At 35.1% G+C, this 19,483-nt stretch overlaps 1 protein-coding gene across 1 annotated transcript in view; it reads left to right on the top strand.

The window, feature by feature from the left end:
• The window catches only part of LOC143224028 (cell adhesion molecule Dscam1-like), an 84,478-nt gene that overhangs the window by 22,090 nt on the left and 42,905 nt on the right, over positions 1-19,483 (top strand). Inside the window, exons 3-4 of the mRNA XM_076452490.1 lie at positions 3,752-3,913; positions 8,946-9,095. Coding sequence (XP_076308605.1) covers positions 3,752-3,913; positions 8,946-9,095 — 312 coding nt within the window. The remainder of the gene's footprint in view (positions 1-3,751; positions 3,914-8,945; positions 9,096-19,483) is intronic.

Genomic DNA, 19,483 nt, shown 5'->3' with positions numbered 1-19,483 from the left:
GCTAACTGAGGTCCGGCATGGCCAGGTGGATAATGTACTCGACTCGTAATCCGAAAGTCACGGGTTCTATTCCCCGTCACACTAATACATGCTCGCCCTTTCGGCCGTGGGGGCGTTATAATGTTTCGGTCAATCCCGCTATTCGTTGGTAAAATAGCAGCCCACGAATTAGCGATGGATGGTGATGACCAGCTGCCTTCCCTCTAGTCTTACACTGCTAAATTAGGGACGCCTATCGCAGATGGTCCTCGTGTAGCTTTGAGCGAAATTCAAAACAAACCAAACCAATCTGTCAACTGAGGCCAAGGTTATATTGTTTTATATAACAATGGATTAGAGTCTTATATAAAGAACTCTTCCAACTGTAACAAATATGTACATAGTTATATGTAACAATTGACGAAATTCTTACACGTAGCTAAAATCTGAGAGCAGCGGATTCGAATACCCGTCCCACCAAACATGCTCGCTCCTTCAGCCATGAGGGCGTTATAATGTCACAGACAATCCCGCTTATTGTTTTTAAAAGAAGAATAGTCCAAGAGTTGGCGGTGGGCGGTGATAACTAGCTGCCTCCCCTTTAGTCTTATACTGCTCAATTGTGAACGGCTTGCGAAGATAGACCTCATTTAACTTTGCGTGAAATTTAAACAAGCCAATTTTATATATAGTACTTTTCCAAAGTTATATTTAGACCTAACAAGATTGTCATATTTATAGGCTTAACAGTGGATGTCAAGTTAACAAACAACAACTCAAATTAAAAAAAAAAATACTGTCTGTAACTAGCTAATCATAAGAATGACTCCACTTACTATCCCACACTGGGATAGCGGTAAGTTTACAGATTTACAATGCTAAAATCAGGGATTCGATTCCCCTCGACGGACACAGCATAATAGCCCGATATGGCTTTGTTATACGAAAAAGAAAACAAAAAATTTATACACACAGACTCCAGTTACAAAACAACGTCCTTTCTTAGATAACGCCATCTTCTGGCCTTTATTATTACTGTGGTTTGCCAAACTTGACAACTTGATTCGACTATTATTCTCAGTGGAATATAGGTTAAGGTATTTATTGATACATGTTGACCTTAATCTATATCTTTTGTTGAAGAGAACCCACGTAATAACCAGGGCTGTTGATTTTTCACGTTACACGTAACCCGTCTCTCATAAATAGGAGAAACTAGCGTAGGTCCACTTTACGTTGTTCTGTATTAGACATAAATCAAGTCTCATGGTAAGAAGTATAGACTTCGAGGCCACAGTTTTTATTAATATATGATAACTTTAATAAGAGTCTCAGATTTAAAATTATCTAAATTTAAGTCAAAGCTTCTATTAATGTATGACGTGTTATAATACATTTAATACATTTAGTTTCGCCCCCCGCTAGTACAGCGCTATGTCTCCGGATTTACAACGCTAAAATCAGGCGTTCGATTCCCCTCGGTGGGCTGAGCAGATAGCCCTATGTGGCTTTGCTATAAGAAAAACACACAAACACACATTTAATTTTAATTTAGAAGTTAATTCATTGTCGATGTTTATCAAATTTATTATATTTGCCAACAAGATCGGTACACATATTTTACTTTTTTAACACAAATATATTTTAATATACAAATAACAATACAATTTAAAATAACGGTTATTATAAACTGATATCACAAATATTGGTTTATATACAAAAGGTTTTATGAGCTTACAAACAATACTGAGTCTTCTAGCTTGCCTGGAACTGAATATTTATCGACGGTTCACGAGAAGCGAATTAATTTTATGTTGACACAAAGGTACACCTTACTTGACGGCGAAGCTAGCTTGCTGCTTCACAAGCACACGTACGTTTTTCACTGTCGAATATATTTCACGTCCTCGTAGGAATACTAATGTCCGAAGCTAATTTACTGAAGTTAAACGGTTTGTAATGTTCAAAATCTATTAACATTCCTGGTCAAGTATCTGTAGTTTTTCAATTAATGAGCGTCTTCACACTCATAGCTTTCGAGATTTAACTATAGTAGAAAACCAACAACATTAATGAAACTGCCCTCCCGCGTTGCGTTGACTACATTTTATAAGCTTGAGAGGATATTTTCTAAAAATTTCACCTAACCCAACAATACTTGTATTTTATATACACACAGAGAGAGTACATTGTTGATTCTTACGCTCGAGAATCTTCTTCAAATTTAGAGAGCAGTCGAGCCTTGCGCAATACACATTGAACGACATAGATTGTATGCATTTCTAAATATGCATTAAACTGAAACAAGCATCAATAATAAAATAAATGTATAACAGTAAATCCGTTACATATAACATTATAAAATAAATGTATAACAGTAAATACGTTACATATAACATTATAAAATAAATGTATAACAGTAAATCCGTTACATATAATATTATGAAATAAATGTATAACAGTAAATACGTTACATATAACATTATAAAATAAATGTATAACAGTAAATCCGTTACATATAATATTATGAAATAAATGTATAACAGTAAATCCGTTACATATAATATTATGAAATAAATGTATAACAGTAAATACGTTACATATAACATTATAAAATAAATGTATAACAGTAAATCCGTTACATATAACATTAATCACATTCTGAGATATTGGTTGATCTCATCTAATGTCACGGTATTTTCTGGTATATGTTACACTTGACCCATAATGTAAAACATGCTGGTTTTGGCCAAGTCTTTACTGTTGTCTATTACACTTAATCTGATTGTCATGTTTAAGAATATCTCGCCTGTTACAAAGACCATACTGTCGTACTCCATATTTCATATAAGTCTTGAATCTCAGATATAATTGATCGAAGGTAAAGTAGATCTCACGCTGTAAAAGTTGAACAGCTTCATAACTCCAGATATATTGTTTCCAAGTTTAGACACAAATTACGCTGGCCCAGCATGGTCCGATGGTTAAGGCACTCGACTCGTAACCCGAGGGTCGCGGGCTTGAATCCCGGTCGCACCCAACATTCTCGCCCTTGCAGCCGTGGTGGCGTTATAATGTGACGGTCAATTCCCTATTCGTTTGTAAAAGAGTAGCCCCAAAGTTGGCGGTGGGTGGTGATAATTAGTTACCTTCCCTCTGGTCTTACACTGCTAAATTAGGGACGGCTGGTGCAGATAGCTCTCGTGTGGCTTTACGCGAAATTCAAAAACAAGCAAACAAACAAATTCTGCTCCAAAATGTGAAATTTCCCTAGTGGTAAGTATCTCAACTGCTGAATATTTATGTTTTCTGTGAAAAGGTTGTTTTAAAATATAGCATATGTTTCTAGTACAAAGACCTAGTGTATTGTAGGTATACGGGTTTGTGTTTGCAAGTATTCACACACACTAAAAATTCAGCATTTTTTGTACTGTCAGTCATTGTTTTCATCTAAAATTCCAATGACCAATGCTGCTAAAAATCGATTCACGTGTGTGTTCTATGTGAGTGGCTGTCAAGTTTCATTATTCGGTCGGATACGAGTTGGTAGTGGGTGTTGTTGAATATGTGTGCATTCCTTCTAGTCTCCCAGTTTTAAACTTAAGTATGACTGTGCTCTGATATCCCGTGTAGCTCTGAGCGAAAATTCTAAAAAACAAACAAACAACAACAACAAAACTAGTAAACTTGTTGTGTATTCTTAGTTTTTATTGTGTTTTTTTCTCATGTTCGAATTCAATTGAAAGTTCAAAATAATCATGTTTATTTCCAGTTGTCCAGCGCCACTTTAAGGTTCAAGTTCATGATGAATTTGTAATGAAGGGAAACGTTGCAGTATTACAATGTCACGTCCCTTCTTTCGTTCGAGAGTATGTTTCCGTTGCGTACTGGAAGCGAGAAGACGGCGTTGTCATACGTTCAACTGTGTCTAAAGGTAAAAGTAACATTTTCATTTAACTAAAATTGTTAAATCATTATATTGGTGTTTCAAGATTACCTCAATCCGTAGATAGAGATGTGTCGTGTCGAAAAGAACTTCTGTTGTAGCAATGAACCGATAAAGAGCAACTCTTTCGCCATATTATATATTAAGCATTAATATTAAGGTAGTCAAGAAATTCGTGCAATTCTAAGAAGGTGGAAAAAACTAGCATAACCTGCTTAGATTTTACATAAAGATATATTTAAAATACTTATTTAAATCGCTGTAACATCTTACCTACATTTCAAAAACCTTAACGTTATTATGAGACGGAATTTAAGTTCTGTGAAGACTAAACGATTCTTGTAGCGCAGATAGCCCTCGTGTAGCTTTAGGCGAAATTCAAAACAATCTTATGAGAAACAGAGCTTATATTTGGGTAAAAACTAAAAGATTTTTATGAGACGGAGATAATGTTACTGCGAAAACTAGAACATTTTTATGCGACACAGTTCAAGTTACTGTGACGTTTGGAATAGAATTATTTGCAGCATTTTAGAAACTTGCATAACACTATGTAACACAAATTTTGTTCCTGGGTAGTATATGTTACTTCTTAATTGCTTATTACAGAAAATGGCCATTATTCCTTTCAAACTTTGCTTTTGTGACCTGAGTAATGAAATTAAGAAAGTAACACATTTTCTATGTAAAAACGGGCAAATTTGCTCATTTTCATTTACATAAGGTCTGAACAAAACAACACATGAATCAAGATTTGCATGTATTTATACTAAAGTTATACAAAAATGTTTAGAAGTGAGTAGTTTCTCGAGATTTGCGACTGTAATGTAAATCACGTTCACGTATCAGCCTTCAAATAGTCTCCCATCATGTTTTCGTTACTCGCTCCCAGGTCACAAAAGCAAAGTTTGAAGAATAAAATAGGTCTTTTCCATTTACTTTAGGCATAAGCAACTGGGAAATAACACTTTCTGACCAGGAACAAGAAAAAGTAAAAATTTTGTTACAAGTATAATTAAGTCAAATATTTAAAGTGCTCAGTTATGCTGCATTTAATAACCTGTCCTTTTATGGATGTAACTGGTTCAGTAAACAATTTAAATAATTATTAATTACAGATATCATACCCGACTTCAATGGTTTCTTAATTTTAATACTAACCTTACTCGGAAGGGATACAGGGATTTCTTGATTATTTTTGTCACAAAGAAAACAAAAACTCTAAATTTTCGCTTGATATTTCTATGTTTAATAATTGCTAGATTGCGAAAGAAAGTGAGTTTCGTCCAAAGTAGGGGCCCAGCACGGCCAGATGAGTTAAGGCGTTCGACTTTTAATTTAAGAGTAGTTGGTTCGAACTTGCGACACAAAACAAAACATGTACGCCTTTCAGCCGTGGGGGCATTATAATGTGACGGTCAATCCCACTATTCGTTGGTAAAAGAGTAGCCCAAGAGTTGGTGGTGAGTGGTGATGACTAGCTGCCTTCCCTCTAGTCTTACACTGTTAAATTAGGGACGGCTAGCACAGATAGCACTCATGTAGCTTTGCGCAAAATTAGAAAAACAGAAACAATTCTTCCAAAGTAATGGAGGGATTGCTCTCAGTTCGTTTAAACAGCAATGAAAAAGGTTAAAGTTTTATTTTATCTTTGGTTATAAAATAAAGTATATTTACTGTATATGCAAAAACGGCTCGTTTGGGTTGAGAAAATATTTTTTACATAGAAGAGCGAACAACGTTTCGACCTTCTATGTAAAAAATATTTTCTCAACCCAAACGAGCCGTTGGTGCATATACATTTCTCAACAAGTGGGTTTCTCGACATCAAAGTATATTTACTGTTACTTTAAAGTCTGTAGTTTTCGGGAGTTGTTTAAATATTCATTTTATATAGGTCTTCAACTCTTTCAGAGAGGACCGGAGTGGGTACTCGAGTACTCGGAATGTGAGCCCGATGGTTCGTGGCACACATTACATTTCTGCTGAAGGCTTACTCAGCACTTTGGGCTGTGTTTTATAAGGGTGACTGTCAAATTGCACTGTTCGGCGAAACGAGATTAGCCCTAAAGTTGGCGGTGTGTGATATTGAGTAGATACTTTTCGTGTAAATTATCAGTCCTAAAGAAGGTACGGCTACGCATAGATAGAGAGCCCTTAACGAGCTTTGCGTAAAAGTTTTGAAATAAACAAACAATTCATTTGAGCTTAGTGATACTAAAACTGTCCAGGTAAGTTGCTAACTTACTTAATGGCGCTCCACTGTATTTGGTTTCAAAACGTCTACAGCCCTTACAGCGGCGGGTGCTACTTCGTTCAGCCAATGCGTGTATAAGGCTGAAATTCAATACTCCGTAAAATGATTTAACTTTTATTTAGTGGTGAAATGCTATAGTTAAATGTGTAACATAAAAACTACATGTTTCTCGGTCGCTTTGCAAGGCACGGTTAATTTTGACTAAATCCTTGTTTTATTCTGTACTGATACTTTTGATGATATATTGTGTGTATTCGGTATTGAAGGTTAACAGACATTCATCCATTTCTCTTTTCTTTGTTTATTCTGTACTAATACTTTTGATAAGATACTGTGTGTATTCGGTATTAAAGTTTAACAGACATTCATCCATTTCTCTTTTCTTGGTTTATTCTGTACTAATACTTTGATAAGATACTGTGTGTATTCTGTATTAAAAGGTTAACAGGTATTCATCCATTTCTCTTTTCTTGGTTTATTCTGTACTGATACTTTTGATGATATATTGTGTGTATTCGGTATTGAAGGTTAACAGACATTCATCCATTTCTCTTTTCTTGGTTTATTCTGTACTAATACTTTTGATAAGATACTGTGTGTATTCTGTATTAAAAGGTTAACAGGTATTCATTCATTTCTGTTTTCTTGGTTTATTCTGTACTAATACTTTTCATAAGATATTGTGTGTATTCGGTATTAAAGTTTAACAGACATTCATCCATTTCTCTTTTCTTGGTTTATTCTGTACTGATACTTTTGATGATATATTGTGTGTATTCGGTATTGAAGGTTAACAGACATTCATCCATTTCTCTTTTCTTGGTTTATTCTGTACTAATACTTTTGATAAGATACTGTGTGTATTCTGTATTAAAAGGTTAACAGGTATTCATTCATTTCTGTTTTCTTGGTTTATTCTGTACTAATACTTTTGATAAGATACTGTGTGTATTCTGTATTAAAAGGTTAACAGGTATTCATTCATTTCTGTTTTCTTGGTTTATTCTGTACTAATACTTTTGATAAGATACTGTGTGTATTCTGTATTAAAAGGTTAACAGACTTTCATCCATTGTTCACTCATTCTCTATTTATTGCTCGAAAATTACTGTAATCTATATATGTAACGTAATCTTTGTTCTGTTACACATATATCGATTGTGTTCTGAGACTAGGTATAGTTTTGTTTCTAACAGTAATTATTACTACAAAAAAAACCCACTAAAAATAAGGCATGTAATCCTTCAGACCACCAGAACTTATTAACATATCGAAACTAAAGTAATGAAACTATAAAAAGTTGTCATTAGGTGTTGGGTGACTGACTAAATCGTACTTATTATAAGGAACGGTTATCCACGAGGGATTTCAACGTCATAGCTGTCGGTGTTTCTTTGTCAGCGCCATTATTACTGTCATTATCTTTATACGCCAATGTTCTTTCATTTTTCCGCCCACCGCAGGCTAAGACTATTGATTCTTGTGAAGATAGAACCAACATCCCAACCTAGAATCAAGCTTTATCCTGTCGCGAAAATTCTCGGTTAAAATCATCTTTCCCTTTAGAAATGTGATTCCGCCCAGAAGCGTTACCATGGTTACTGAACGAAAACCTACCATGGTCGTGAGTTTGATAATTAACGGAAAACGTTTTATAACTAATTGTGATACGTTAAAAATGCCAACTATTTTGTTGTTTTCTTTTTTTTGAAACGTGTCTTATTATCTTTTACGGAACTTATTCTTATGAAATATATTTTGGTTTAGTTCGTGTGCTGTCTCGATCATTTATAGTTATTTCACAGAGTTAGAATATGGCGTCGTTTGACACAAAAAACATTTTTTTTTGTAATTATCTTCCTTGCTTTAGCTTTCTTTCGTTGTGCATGGTAACAGTTTCAAAGAAACTTCTTGAGCACTTGCGTGAGTAAAGTTTAGAGACACTTGAAGAGCTGTATGTTATCTCTACAGCGCGTGGTCGTCTCGTGTATTTGAATGATATCAATTATTCGCTCTATCCGTCGGCTCAGCTTTGTAAACATCACTCGATTAATCAAGTGTCCTAAGATGATCAAATAACGTTCATTAAAACCTTTCTGAGAAGCACAAACGTTCAGAAACTGTTTATAGATTGGTAAGACGTTTCAGAGACATTAAAAAAACAAAGGTGATATCGCATTTCGTTCCTCTCTGTTTTTGAAACTTGGAAAATATTCAACGTAGATGTTAAACGTATACTGTTAAGAGCAAACTATTCTTTGATTGTTACTGTATGTAATTAATGTGCTTTAAGCCTAACTTACTATTTACATTTATACACGTGATTCTGGACTCGTCGAATGGTATTTAATCATACTTAAACCTTTTTGTTATTTTCGTTATCATCTAAACACAAAAAGAAAAGCAAAACAAAACTGAAAAGAACTTTTTCCATTAAAGGTTTTCTTGAACTACAATGTAACTGTACAATATATAGAATAGAGGGATAATTTTGTCGATGAATCTGACGTTATAGTGGAAAATTTGTAAAACAAATGGGAATCGATTTAGTACGTTCATGTAACACTTTTCATGCAAAAAAGTTTAAGGAAAAAACCAACACAAATCTGTGTTGAGATCGCGTGATTTTCTATGTATTAAATTCGTGACAAAAAATTCGATGTGATTTAGAGTTTAAATAAAATTCCATTATTCTTTATATTCTAAAACGCGCTTCTAAGTTTTTGTTTCTGAAAATTAATATGTTTAAAAAATGATTACTAGGTGGTAGGTACAGCGTATTGCCGAATGGTGAACTACATATAAGGGATGTCACATCGAAAGATGGATTAGCTGGTTACAGATGTCACGTTCGTCACCGCTTGACGTCTGATATAACTTTTAGTACAGACGTAGGACGACTTGTTGTCAAAGGTAAGATTCTTTACTTTAAAGAATGTTGACTGTCAACAGTCCATTTGTTCAAAATCAGTTTATAAAAATGACAGCTAGTAAGAAGTCGATCATTTTCTCTTCACAGTAATAACTTTCAGAGATATGATAATATTTGCTCTAACTAGATGTACTACCGCAGAATCTTCGTAAGTTTTCTGTTTCAAGAGTGAATAAAATCAAAATTAAAATAAACAAATATTTCTTGCTTTTGAAGTTCATATTTCAGTCTGTGTTGTAGCTTATTTGCAGAGTGTATAATTCTTCTCGTGATTTATGGCATGCGCACGTTCTACTGACTTCACGACAGTACAAACTGCAATGTTAGGCCTCCAATATTGACGTCATTTTACTGTCTACTGAGTGACTGACAGACAATACACTACTGTACAGTGGTGCGAGTGGTTGAAACAGTGACCCCCACCAGACGACTTTCGGCTTCTTTTACGAGAAATTAAAATAGTAAGATTGATTGTTAAAGTTCGATTGTTCGACTCCATAACAAGATTATCGATAATAAATTTATTCTTGTGTACTATGTGGTAATCTCTGGTTCATTAATTTACGTATAGAGGCCGCAAATAACAGGAGGAATGGTCAGGATATATTTAAATCATGGATTCAAAGCCGAAAATTTGACTTGAATGCATTGAAGAAGAGACTGAATACAACGTTAAACGAATGAAAATAAATATTTATTTACGAAACGAAAGATCACCTCAAACGACGAGTGCAAAGAGCTTCGGAAGTTGCTTCCGTTTATAGAAGGGGAGATTTAAATTCTTCACCTGTTCTGTAATATCTAGATCCTAGATTGTAAGAGAATATGAAATTATATACACACAAACAGTAACGTTATTCTTCTTAGAGCGCAGGCGTTATTACCTCCGCATCATTGTTTTTCTCAAGTGAAAGAAGAACAAGTGTTAACATATAAGCATTTCAAACATTAAACAAGGTGATGGTACGAGGGTAAAAAGATACGGTATCCCAAATTATATCCATGCCAACAAGGCTTAATCGCGAGACACCCACTTTAACTGTATTTAACTAGTAAAAGAAATAATGTCAGTACGACACAAGGTAAGTTTCCTATATGTGAAAGTAAGTTTGATTTTTTACAAAAGTTTTGTATATTTGAAGTTTGAAAAATGCAATAAACGAAACAAACAAGATAAAATAAACTTACCAAGTGAACTATTATCATTATTGCTCAGGACTGATTGTTAATAATCCATTTGCGAAAATCCTTAGTAAACACAGGCTATCAAAGTGATGTAGCTAATGTCTTTGTATAAACTTTTATTCTTGGTAACGTAGTCCATATTTTAGACGTGGCAGGTTGTTTATATACGAATCTTGTTGTTGACGCTAGGGTTACCTTTACCTATACACAAGGCTGATTCTTATCGGTAAAGCGATAATCAGTATACAGATATTTCTTTTGTTTCAGGATTACCATACGCTGTCGTTAATTTTCAACTGATAGACTAGACTAATTAAAACTAGTCACAGTCTTTACATACTAACTTTTGAGTTCCGATCCACCCACTGTTTGTTTGGATTACGTAAGACCTTTACTGCTACAGTGAGACAAATACTTGTTCGTTTTGCTAAATTATGGTAGCACATGTTATGAAAGAAAACAGTTATCCTGTTTTACTTGGTCAATCATATTCTGAGATAAAACTGGCTGCAAGTGTAGAGTGACAATTGTCATATGTTAGGACAAAATAAGAACAAATATCGTGATATTCTGAGATAAAACCAGGCACAAAACTAAAGTCTTTTTCTATGTAAGAACTACACTGACAAACACCACACCAACATTATTCATAAAATACAATGTGACAACTGCCACGACTTCTATATTGGAGAAACAAGCAAAAAAATGGAAACCAGATTCAAAGAATACAAAAAGTCACCTTCACACGTTTTCGAACACTGCAACTCAAATAAACACAACATAACCATAGAAAACACCCAAATTCTAAATAAAGAAACAAACATAAACAAACGCAAAATTAAAGAAGACTTATTTATACAACAACTCAAGCCCAAAATAAACCAACACAAAGGAACACCTTTATACCTATATTAATAAATATAATCAAACATCTAAGTACGCCCTCTACATTCTTACACTCAGTTACACAACCCCTTCAAACATGTGGTCAGCTATTGGTCAGTTACCTCTTTCTTTCTTTGTGAAGCTGACCGAAGAAGGTCGAAACGTTGTTCGCTCCTCTACATAAAAAAAAAAAAAAAAAAAATTCTCAACCAAAACCAGCCGTTTTTACATATATATTTATCCAATGGCATGTTTTGTACAGTAATTCTGTTAGCTCGTTTTCTTGATAGGAATATACATTATATGTAAACTGGTATTTATTTTAATTAATTATAGGTAAGTGTTGAATTTTTTTTTGTTAGATCTCACACTTAAAGCTTAAAATTAGTTTTGAATTGTGAACATTTTAATATGTGAGAACGATAGATCTAGACACTAACAGTTAAATTGGGTAATCATTTTACAACAAGGAAATTGATCACCGAACAAAATGAATTGTGTTAAACACGTGTTGCCAAACGCAGTTCTCAGCAGCTGTTATCTCGTATGTGAGTGTATGTTTTCTTATAGCAAAGCCACATCGAGCTATTTGCTGAGTCCACCGAGGGGAATCGAGCCCCTAATTTTAGTCTTGTAAATCCGTAGACTTATCGCTGTACCAGCGGAGGATTGTCATCTGGTCAAAAGCTTTCCGAAACGTCAGAGTCTGATAAACCTAAACCTGAATCTGAAAAACATAATATTATAATAATAATCATAACACAATTATTAATAACTCACGATCTAAAGGTAGTTAACTATAATTCGAAACTGAAAAGCAACGAGTATATTAGTGAAGTCAGTTTTATCAGTAAACTTACCAGCCGCCCTTAATATCATGAATCAACACACTTAGAAACTTGGACATTTAATGATTAGAAAACATCGAGTCATGCATGAGTTTTAAGTGAATTAAAAAATATACGGCTCGCGAGCTAGTACTCGGACACGGAATGAATAACACTAGGTTGTGCTTACAGATCAAAAATGTGACGATTTGTTTCATCTGTTTTTTTAATGAAATTAAATCTTCAACTTTCATCACGTATTCTTGGTGTCTAATTTCTGTTATTACTGGAAATACGTGATATTAGTTAGATGTTAATCACAGTATCTTTCGTTTTACTTTTGGTTATATCTTACACCCTTCGGAAGGCCTGGCATGGCCAAGCGCGTAAGGCGTGCGACTCGTAATCTGAGGGTCGCGAGTTCGCGCCCGCGTCGCGCTAAACATGCTCACACTCCCAGCCGTGGGGGCGTTATAATGTGACGATCAATCCCACTATTCATTGGTAAAAGAGTAGCCCAAGAGTTGGCGGTGGGTGGTGATGACTAGCTGCCTTCCCTCTAATCTTACACTGCTAAATTAGGGACGGCTAGCACAGATAGCCCTCGAGTAGCTTTGTGCGAAATTCATAAAACAAAACAAAAAACGAACTTACACCCTTCGGTCAGCGTGAAAGATACTAGCAATGCCAATTAACTTTCTTAGTTTCCAGTTAACAATAATGATAAATGCAAACTAATTTCCATAGTGCCAAATTAATAATTATGTTTGAAAATACGCTAAGTATTGTAACCAATTATATTAATAAAAACTGACGAAATCTAAAGAGAAATTCGGTATTCTGTTGTAAATATATTCTTATGGTAAAAAGGTTGAACAGAAAAATAACATTGGTCGAGCGGTATGGGAAATTTGTTCTTATTAGAAGTCATTATTGTACAAAGATATTAAGTGTTTTTGCGAAACATTAGATCAACTTAATACATAAACGTTGGTCGAATTTTGGAGAACGTTATCTCAAGTTTACCTTTTGTTGCTCAATTATAATTACTGTTAAATTTTAGGATATATACAAATATAAGTCAACAATAAAAAATACGGTTAACATAAACCGAAAATTAAATATTTTTTGTTGGTTGACATTGCAAAACTGTACTTCTTAGTTAAGTGAGTGTGTTTTTTTAGAGCAAAGCCACACCAGGCTATCCGCTAAATCCCCATAGGGGAATCGAACCCCTCTTAGTTAAGAGAATAAATTTTTGTATGAAGCAACACACTGTACGTAACATATTAAGACGTTTAATAATGTTGAATACTAAGTATTTTTGTAGGTTTTGTCTACTGTTAATGAATTTATTGTTAGCTTCTAGTTAACTGTTAATAAATATATAAATTACCTTCAATGTATTTGAAGTTAAAAATAGAAATCCAGCCCAATGGTTTTGTAGCAAAATAAAGCATTAGTTTATTTATTAATCAGAACAACAAAGAGCCAAGCAGCACCAGTTATCTCATATTTGATAACTTATTCACATGTAGATTGGAAACAACAGTGAGAGTTTGGTTTTACGAAGCGTTGTGAAATGTTAAACATACTTTAGTCTAAAGAATAAATACCATTGAAACGAGTCCACTGGATAGCGATTATTTTTGTTAGACTTTTTGACGCTATTGATTTAAATGTCTAGTTTGATTATAATAAGATGAGTTACTTAAGATGTAAAAATGATCTTCATTTTCTCAAATCTTCTAGTCTTAAGCTGTTCAGTGCCGTAGACGAGATAACTCGTCCAAGCCGATCGGTAACACAGTGCCACGGACGAGTTAATTCGTTCTCAGTAATACATAACTTCAACGCTAGATGTAAGCACCATACATGCATTTGATCTACTTACAAATTGTTTCACTTTCGATCCAATATGGCGTCACGAAAAAGGTTACAAAATGAAGAAGCATTAGAGTTGTATTTTGAACTTGGTTCGGAGTTGCCGTAGCAGCTGAAATACTTCTCAGTCAACAGGTTAAACGATTTAAAACAGTTTGAACTTTACTGTTTCTAAACGAAAATCGTGCAGTGAGCGTATGAAGAAAAGATATTCTTCGTTCATAGACAATATGGTAACGGCTTTTTGGCATTACTTTTCAAAACTCTTTCAGTTAAATTAGATCCAAGCGTGGCCTTGCGGTTAGCGTGCCTGATTGCGAATTGAGTGGATCTGGGTTCGAACCGTTATGCAGCCGTATTATACAAATTGCACTCAAAATACCGGATGTTACTCTTGTGGGAGAGGCTGACCCTGAGTGAATATCCTCTGTTTCCTGTCGTTAGTTCATATTGTGTGTAAACTATAGAGGTCTATTGACCTGGCGTGTTTAACCCGAATATCCAGGAAGAGTTACGTGTCATTACATTTCAATTCATTTGTTGTTTGTTGTACACCTCTTGCTACAAGGATATTCACTCAGTACAAGAGATCATTAGGCTACATTTTTGAGTAAAATGCCTCGTCGCCAATTGCGTACAGTAAGCAAGGTATAATTAACATGCTGTTACACACTATTATTAATATAAACCCGTAACTGACTATAAAACATTTTGTTGAATAAAATTATTAATCAATCTTATCATAATATAAATCATACATAGCGTGTAAGTAAACGTAATGCTCCTGTAGTAAGACAATGTGGTTAAGGTGCTTGACACACAGTTCGAGGGTCGCAGGTTCGAATCCCCGTCGCACAAAACATACTCGTCCTTTCAGTCGTGTGGGCGTTATGGTCAATCCCACAATACGTTCGTAAAAGAGTAGCGCAAGAGTTTATGGTGGGTGTTAATGACTAGCTGTCTTCCTTCTAGTCTTTCATTGCTGAATTAGGGACTGCCAATGCAGGTAACTCTCATGTAGCTTTGCGCGAAATTCAAAACAAACTAAGGCTTTCTGCACCTTACAAATCAATGATATTGCGAGTAATTAATGCGATAATTGGTGTGACATGGACTAAATTAAATGTTTTTATAAAAATTAATTATTTCAATACCTGAATAATTAATATAGAGACATGCTACTTTTAAGTAAAGCTATTAAATAGTAGACAAATTAATAAACCATAACGTTTACAAAACTTCTTTCTGCTGTGTCAAAAAACTGTACACATTATATTGTGACCCCTGTAAATGTGCTTCCCCGCAGACCGGATAAACATCGCTAATTTATCCACCTAGACGGTGGAACTATTTTGTGCTTGTTGTGTAGGTCGATTGTACTTAAAAGGGAACAGAAATATAGATTTGCGTGCTGCTGATGGCACCGGCTGTTACACTTTTCCAATCATCAGACAAAACAAAATTCTTCCCATATAAACTTCATTGTGTATGGTTATTATACACAAAGGCTGATGTTAGAAGTTTGAAATAATATTGTAGATTAGTTTAAGCTTGACAGGTTGTCTACACAGTCAAAGTTAATTAGATCACCGTGGTAGCTACTTGGTTAATGAAGAATACCCTCGTGTTTGTTTTTTCTATTTAGTTTAGTAACCTTATTTTTATAGTTCGCCTAGGATTCACATTGTTTTTCTGAGATACACGTTTCCAGTTGTGTGTATGTAGTTTTGGAAATACATCTTTGGTCAAAAATATAATTAATTTCTTACTCGCTAGTTATGTATTTTTTATCCATTTTCAATTGTTTTCATATATATATTGCGAACGATTGCTGTCTAGTGGTAAGCCTTATGTAATACCAGGTTAGGTTATACCTTTAGCACATTTATACTCAGACGACATTGTAGAATCATGTATATAATGCAATGATTTCTTCATCTGTAACAATCAAGTCTTAACCTGCAACAGATTCTGGAATCAGATCTCGAGTAAAGTTCTGTAGCATTGTTAAATGCACTCACTTACTGTTAATTATTTTGTCGATAAATCTTAGTCTTTACTATATTTTAGTACACTGTTATTTTTTCTTGCAATTCAATCAGAGTCAGAAAGTTCACATTTACTGTCTGCATAACACTTCCTGACGTTCCTCTAGTTATTGTGGTTACTCTTCTTAACTGAGCGGTCAGTTGGTATATCTGGAAGTGCTACAGCTGTAAGTACTACAGAGTTATTAGAACTGTAACTTATCAGTTATACGTTTGCGCTTTACTATCATAATACTACTGGTCCAGAATCATCAGGTCATCATACTCTTAGTTATGAGAGGCCCGGCATGGCCAGGTGGTTAAAGCACTCGATTCGTAGTCCGAGGATCGTGAACTTGAATCCCCGTTACATCAAATATGCTCGCTTTTTCAACCGTGGGAGCGTTATAATGTTACGCTGAATCCCACTATTCGTTGTTACAAGAGTAGCCCAAGAGTTGGCAGTGGGTGGTGATGACTAGCTGCCTTCCCTCTAGTCTTACACTGCTAAATTAGGGACGGCTAGCACAGATAGCCCTTGTGTAGCTTTGTGCGAAATTCAAAACAAACCAAATCAAACTATTAGTTATGAACATAGTACTGGTACTTCAATAATCAAAATGGTGACGTGATAGTTTTGAAGTAACGGTTTCATAGCGTCGTAGTTACATATTAATTATATTCTGAAACGTTACGGAATATAACTATTCCATCTTCAGCAAACTTTATTGAGCATGGTAAATTATTACGTACAAGATTTTATCATGTCTAAATAAAATACAGAATAAAACGATAAAGTACATTAAAGATAGCTAAATAAACACTAAATGTTAGGGTAAAGCAACAACTGTAAGTTTGTTGTTGTTGTTGTCGTCATTCTACTGTTTACCATTAACACTTTCCGAATGAATCAGTTGCAAACGTCAAACATAAATATGAATATTATAAAGTAATCCTATTTTTTTAACAGCAGACTGGTTTCCTACATTAAGTGGAATGACTTCACGTTGTGTAGTGTATAACAAAATACCAAACGTTTGTGGTTACAATAGTAAATATAGTGTACATTAAACACTAATGGTATAATGCGCGTGCATCATGAACTACGTGATAGTACTGCCATCTGACGATAAGGTACAGAATTACTCTGATGTCATCAAATCATGCTTCCTGCTAGTCTGGAATCTTGTAATAATCGTTATAAGACGGTGTACTTCTCTGATAACGCCGCCTATTGGCCCCATTTGGAGTTACTGTTTCTCGCACTCTAATTTACGATTTAAGTTATTTCAACTAAATAGATGTTCCCCATTCGTGGAACAGCGGTAAGTCTACGGATTTATAAGACTAAAGCCTTGGGCACAATTTCTGTTGGAAGATATAGCAGATAGCTCAAAATGGCCTTGCTCTAAAATACACAAACAAACTAACTAAGAGCGCTTACACTAAAACTTCACATTAAATACAAACGTTATTGTCACACTATGGATTGTTTGTGTGAATTATAAAGGTTTTCCCTGTCCCTAAGGTTATCTGATTGTCAACAGGAACGTGGTATATGATATAAGGTACTTTCAACGTTACCACTAAATATGTCTTTCGATCAGATACACTGTTAATATACAAGAGACAGTAAGTATTGGAATTTCAGCGGCAAAACGGCCCCATTAAAAGTAGTTTCGTTTGTTTGTCATTAAACACAAAGCTACTCCATGAGATAACCGTTCTGTGGCCACCACGCGTCTCAAAATCTAGTTTGTATTTTGTGGTTTTTTTTTGGTTTTTTTGCGTCATAAGCCTTCAGACATATGGCTGAGCAGCTGAGAAAAGGATTATATTTTTCTTTGTTTGTTTTAGAATTTCGCGCAAAGCTACACGAGAGCTACGTCGCTAGCCGTCCCTATGTTATTATTAAGTTTGTTCTCTTGTTTATAAACAAAATTACAAAGTTAACAATAAGTTCGGAAGAAACGACCTTTCTTCTGTGGATAATATTTAAAAAAATTCAGCAAACGTTTTATCATCGGTGGACACAGCAGATAGCCCGATGTGGCTTTGCTATAAGATGTTTTTTGTTTTTGTTTTTTTTGTATTTCGCGCAAAGCTACTCGAGGAATATCTGCGCTAGCCGTCCCTAATTTAGCAGTGTAAGTCTATAAGGAAGATCGCTAATAATCACCACCCACCGCCAACTCTCAAGCTACTCTTTTACCAACGAATAGTGGGGTTGGCCGTCACATTATAGTGCTCCCACGGCTGAAAAAGCGAGCACGTTTGGTGCGACAAGGATTCGAACCTGCGACTCTCAGAAAATGAGTCAAGCGTCCTAATCATCTGGCTATGCCGGGCCAACTGAGGAGAGGGGGGGCGTCATTGGTGTTATTAATATTGTTTTTACAATTCTTAGCAAGATTTTAGTTGAGGGTCATAATATTTTTATAAATCCTCATTACGTGATAAAAACACTATTTGTTTATACTGTTTAATTTATTCGTTTGCTGTTAAACGTAAACTACACAACTGATTAATTATGCTGTGACCACCACGGGTATCTAAACCCGGTTTTTAATGTTATAGGCTATCATACGTACTGTTGAGCCACTGGTGGAAGGGAAGGGGAGAATTATTATCTCTCACTTATCACACATAGATTAACATAAAAACAACCAATTAGCACAATTAGAGAATACACGGGTATTATGTATTCAGAACCACACGTAGAGGAGCGGTTTCTCGGAACAATGCCTTTCTGGCTAAGCGATGAGCTTGAGAGACTGTTTGTTTGTTTGTTTTTGAATTTCGCGCAAAGCTACTCGAGGGGTATCTGCGCTAGCAGTCCTTAATTTAGCAGTGTAAGATTAGAGGGAAGGCGGCTAGTCATGACCAACAAAACCCCTTTGGGGACAAACATACACATCGGTATCTTTATGATTTATTACCGTGTATCTTTGTAGTTGAACACAAAGCTACATAATGGTTGTTTTTTCTATACCCACCTCGCGTATCGAAATTTGACTTTTAGCGTCACAAACCTTTAGGCCTACCTCGAGCCACTTGATAGCGGTATGTGCATGAACACGTGCTTTGTGCATCGATCATTCTGGTACATTATCTTCAAGTAGTTTAAATACGTTTTAGTAAGTATATTTCTTCTGAAAGTTCAATGAAAACCGATACATTGTGTCCTTTACGATGAGCAAAATATACTATTACGAGACAGAGCGGGCTTATAAAACTATAGCTAGTTGTATATAAAATGAATGAAGGAATTCCTGAAATTTCTGGAGCTCATTTTAACTATAAACCCAAGCGGTATACTTAGAAAGTCTTAAGAGATCGCTGTATCGATTTCAATACGAATTACGGGCTTAAAATATTAAATCCCACTAAGTGATACGCGTTACTGTTGTTGAGTTGCAAATCCCAAAGAGTTATGAGGGGTAATATGAGCTCCAGCCCAAAGAGTTATGAGGGGTAATATGAGCTCCAGCCCAAAGAGTTATGAGGGGTAATATGAGCTCCAGCCCAAAGAGTTATGAGAGGTAATATGAGCTCTAGCCC

Source organism: Tachypleus tridentatus, chromosome 8 (assembly GCF_004210375.1).
Source record: "Tachypleus tridentatus isolate NWPU-2018 chromosome 8, ASM421037v1, whole genome shotgun sequence".
NCBI lineage: Eukaryota > Metazoa > Arthropoda > Merostomata > Xiphosura > Limulidae > Tachypleus > Tachypleus tridentatus.
Note: the sequence above shows the minus strand (reverse complement) of the source record. Positions and strands in the feature narration are given on the sequence as shown.